This window comes from Penaeus chinensis, chromosome 42, assembly GCF_019202785.1.
Source record: "Penaeus chinensis breed Huanghai No. 1 chromosome 42, ASM1920278v2, whole genome shotgun sequence".
NCBI classification, from domain to species: Eukaryota; Metazoa; Arthropoda; class Malacostraca; order Decapoda; family Penaeidae; genus Penaeus; species Penaeus chinensis.
Window position 1 is genome coordinate 8,932,438 of NC_061860.1, and position 5,000 is coordinate 8,937,437.

Sequence of the window (5,000 nt, forward strand, 5' to 3'; positions counted from 1 at the left end):
GTAGAGAATATAATTATCTGATTTGATCAGAATTCGAATTAGGAATATTACATACGTATTATCTTTGTTACTTCACTACTTCCATTTTTTTCATACATTCATTAATTTTTTTTTTTATTGAAAAATGTTCAATAAACACGACAACCAAACTGCACATATTAGGATATTAAGATAAATAAACACAAGCCATGATTACTAGAATATAAGTACTTACCCAACTAAATTTTAGTCATTACAATCAACTGTATGTTTGAAGTGATTAATCACACACACACAGACACACACTTACAATAACCTTTATCCCACAACAAACTTTGTTTTTAATAATAACACAAATGAATAAACGGAGAAAACGAGACTGTTAAAGTAGAAATGGTAGTCACGGTGAGATTAGGGGAGGGGACTGGTCAGTGGAGTCTGGGATGGGATTGCCTCTTACCCCTCCTGCGATGTTTCTCCCAGGGGAAGCTTGGATACTGCAGAGCTGCACAATGACAGCAATGAGATAGAGCAGAGTGGTAATGGCGGTGTTGAGCAGCTCCTGCAAGAGAGATATGTCCTTCGTAGCGGCTAAAACTTAGGCGTCGAGGAACAGGTCGGGGGGACCTTTGAGGAAACGGAGTGTGTGGTGTGAAACTAAAGAGAATTAATGATAAAAAAAAATAAATGAATAAAGGGAGGTAAAGATCACACCAAAACCCCCCCAGTGCGGAAGACCGAGAGGTACAAGGAAGCAAAGTGTCCCGAGAGCAGCGGTTCGAGGGATCTGTCGAAGCCAGGTCAGTCAGTCAACCTAAGGGGAGAGGAGGAGATGAGGCGGAAATCTACACGCTATACTTACCCCCGACAATATGTAGAAGGGTTTCAGGCGACTGGGTGGCCGCGGCCTTGTGACAGAGCTGATTATCTGGACAATGCTAGCTATTATGTAAAGCACCGCAAAGAGAGCTGTTAGAATGAGTTCCTGCAAGCAAGAGGGAAGGGAAAATTAGCACACAATACTGCAACAGGAAATCAAACACAAGCTCGGGGTACTGCGCACATGGGATGTGTAATCGACATGCTATAAAACAGTTCAATTTTTAATATAATAATAACGATGATCATTAATAGTAGCAACACACAGGATGAAATAGAAAGTCTTGTCAAAATGCAACATGAATATCTGAATGCTCTCCATGCAATCTAATTTAAATTACATAACAAGAAAAAAAAAATTATATACATAAAGGCATAGCAGTTTTACAAGCCTTACTATAGATACACTGATTCCCTCACCCCATATCTTGGTAATTATCTTAACCAAGTCTTTTCTTAATCTTATCCTCAGTGTTGTGTGATTTCCTGTTCCAATCTAAATGGAATTCAAAAATAAAACACTAATGAGTGTGATACAGTACCAAGACTAAGCTTCAGATCCAGAAATCTATATACCTGTATAAATCTTACATTCACAAAAATACCGAAACAAACTTTTTGGATGCAAAGAACAAAATTTCAATGCAACACACTCAAATCATAATGAACATTATACGATTTCCATCATTAGCATTGCAATCTATACCATGACCATTAATGATTACCCTCGCTTTATAATGTCGGTAAAAAATCAAACAATTTGTAAATAATGATAAGTGATAAAATATTAATGGACAGGGTGAATGTATGATTTATATACAGTTTCTGGATATTTGTTTAAACCCAGATTCCACCACCTGATGTTAGTCATTTTACCTTTTAATATTATGTCTATTTATTCTTCTAATGGCTTTCTAAGATGTCTTCTTCACTATACTAGTCTACAGCTGTAGCCTTTTTTCAAAATATGAAATCATAGTTTAATAATATCTAAATCAAAATATCAGCTCTGCAAAATAATAAAACCTCTATTTCACTGTTATTTTTATGACTTGTTTTTAATTGATAACTACTATTATCGAAAAGTCTATCAGAAACGTACTGTCTCTCTCTCTGTCTCTGTCTCTCTGCCTCTCTCTGTCTCTCTCTCTCTCAGTCTCTCTCTGTCTCTCTCTGTCTCTCTCTCTCTCTCTCTCTCTCTCTCTCTCTCTCTCTCTCTCTCTCTCTCTCTCTCTCTCTCTCTCTCTCTCTCTCTCTCTCTCTCTCTCTCTCTCTCTCTCTCTCTCTCTCTCTCTCTCTCTCTCTCTCTCTCCCTCTCTCCCTCTCTCCCTCTCTCCCTCTCTCCCTCTCTCCCTCTCTCCCTCTCTCCCTCCCTCCCTCCCTCCCTCCCTCCCTCCCTCCCTCCCTCCCTCCCTCCCTCCCTCCCTCCCTCCCTCTCTTTCTCTCTCTTTCTCTCTCTTTCTCCTTCTCCTTCTCCTTCTCTCTCCCCCTCTCCCCCTCTCCCCCCCTCTCTCGCTCTCTCTCGCTCTCTCTCTCTCTCTCTCTCTCTCTCTCTCTCTCTCTCTCTCTCTCTCTCCCTCTCCCTCTCCCTCTCCCTCTCCCTCTCCCTCTCCCTCTCCCTCTCCCTCTCCCTCTCTCCCTCGCCCTCTCTCCCTCTCCCTCTCCTTCTTTTTCACAAACACACACACACACACACACACACACACACACATACACACACACACACACACACACACACACACACACACACACACACACATAACACATGCGTGTGTGTGTGTGTGTGTGTGTGTGTAAAAAAGGAAACTTTCTATTTTTTCTTCTTTGATTTCAGTTTAAAGGCAGCTGAAGGTATACTTTATACTGAATGTTAAAAGATCAGGTAAGTTTTTAATGAAAGAAAAATTGATAATTTCACAGATGTTAAAGGTTAAAATACATTATAGATACATAGCATTAAAAAAAGGATTCACACAAAGGACCAGCAGATTTTTTTATTTTTTTGGTTAAAATGAAAAAAAAAAAAAAAATACAGAATTTAAGAATAGTGTGAAAAATTAAGAAAAAAATATATATGTATCGTCAATAGTTGATGCAAAACAAATCTTATCGTTTAGAAATACATTATATTCATCAAAGTATTAATTGTCAATAAAGCTTGATAAAAACGTCCGACCAACAAATGCAATTGACAATTTCATTGCAAAACCTCAAGGACAAAAAATCATAACAACAAGAACAGAACAGCAACAATGCAAAAAAAATAGCTTTCTGTATCACGGACTTTCTTCTCACAGGAAATATTACATAATCTTTTTTCGCTTAATTTAAATCGCGCAATCAGCCAATCCGTTGTCAGAACTATTAAATCATAGAACACTTATGATACAATGAGGGTTAAGGACATGCCCATGCCTAGTACACTCTGCATGCAATTTATATATATATACAAAATTACAGTTATAACAATAGCATGTAAAATCACACAGTTCATAAACCCTTTCGATTTATGCTGCCCATGGAAGGGAGAACGATCAGATTTTGGACAGCAATGTCATATATGTGGGTATATATGTATGTGTATATACATACATACATATATACATACATACATATGTCTACGTATACATATATATGTGTATATATATACATATACATATATATACATATATATACATACATATATATATATAAATATACATATACAATATAAGTATATATATGTGTGCTTGTACGTTGGCGTTTGTGTGTTTTTGTGTGTACAATACTACTTCTAACACACACATACACACACCCACATCCACACCCACCCACACACACACACACACACACACACACACACACACACACACACACACACACACACACACACACACACACACACACACACACACACAGACACACACACACCCACACACACACACACACACACACACACACACACACACACACACACACACACACACACACACACACACACACACACAGGCATCCAAACATACCGACACAAATCACTCCGATTACAATGTTAAACTGTGTGCGTGTTTAAGTAAGCATTTATTTGCCTTTTGGCTTTTCTACTTAAATGACATGTAATCAATCCGTGAGATTTAAGGGTTAAGTGTGTGACCGTGTTTGATCCTGTGATTTGTATGTGTGTTTGTGGTGTGGTTAAAATATGTTAATGTTTATGATAATTTATCATGCTATATGTCATCTAAATGTGTAAAAAGTTGTGTTTTTTGTGTATATATACATATATATACATATACATACATATGTATACACATATATATATACATATATATACATATATGTGTGTGTGTGTGTGCGTGTGTGTGTGTGTGTGTGTGTGTGTGTGTGTGTGTGGTGTGTGTGTGTGTGTGTGTGTGTGTGTGTGTGTGTGTGTGTGTGTGTGTGTGTGTGTGTGTGTGTGTGTGTGTGTGTGTGTGTGTGTGTGTGTGTGTATGTGTGTGTGTGTGTGTGTATAAATATATGTATATATATATATGTTTATATATTATGTGTGCGTAAATTTAATGATATGACATATGCATCCTGCAAATCCTTCTGTTTCCCTTCCAAGAGTTCGGAACACAATGAGAGCAAACATCAGCGAGCATTCTGCAAGCAGGCAGCCTCCAGTCTTCCCACTTAAACGAAGCCATGAAATTCCTAGTTGGATCAACTCAGAAACTTTCCACACATTGGCCACGTGATTATGCTGTGGTTAGGCTAAGGAAATGAGACTATAAAGTCATTAGTGTTCCTATAATTGGAGAGAGAAAAAAATACATATATACGACAATGGAATTTTGTTTCTGGGCAATTACTTAAAATATGAGCAGATTCTATGTGAATAGTGGAATTCATATTTCTATCCAGATATCTACTTTCTGTAGATGATAAAAATCTCTCAGTAACACTGAATTAACTTTGCATCTTGACTGACCTGGCTCGCAAATTAAAATAATGATATAAAAAATATGATATAAAAAAACAAATATAAATGAATATTCCAACATATCAATAAAAACGGCATGAAAATTATCCACACCATAATATATATATATATATATATATATATATATATATATAAATGCAAAAAGCAAATCTTCTTTCCCTTTTGCATCTCTCTTCAT

The 5,000-nt window shown here is 37.1% G+C and overlaps 1 protein-coding gene and 1 long non-coding RNA gene across 3 annotated transcripts in view; one reads left to right on the top strand and one right to left on the bottom strand.

Annotated features, from left to right (window-relative positions):
- LOC125047817 (MARVEL domain-containing protein 1-like) overlaps positions 1–5,000 on the bottom strand; it is a 58,152-nt gene that overhangs the window by 4,765 nt on the left and 48,387 nt on the right. Inside the window, exon 3 of one of the 2 annotated variants that reach the window (XM_047646311.1) lies at positions 842–964. In XM_047646311.1, coding sequence (XP_047502267.1) covers positions 842–964 — 123 coding nt within the window. Of the gene's footprint in view, positions 1–439; positions 542–841; positions 965–5,000 lie in introns of both variants that reach the window. The other variant, XM_047646312.1, reaches the window with a different exon arrangement.
- Positions 3,763–5,000, top strand: part of LOC125047818 — a 10,512-nt gene continuing 9,274 nt past the window's right edge. Inside the window, exon 1 of the long non-coding RNA XR_007116774.1 lies at positions 3,763–4,138. This is a non-coding gene — a long non-coding RNA (uncharacterized LOC125047818). The remainder of the gene's footprint in view (positions 4,139–5,000) is intronic.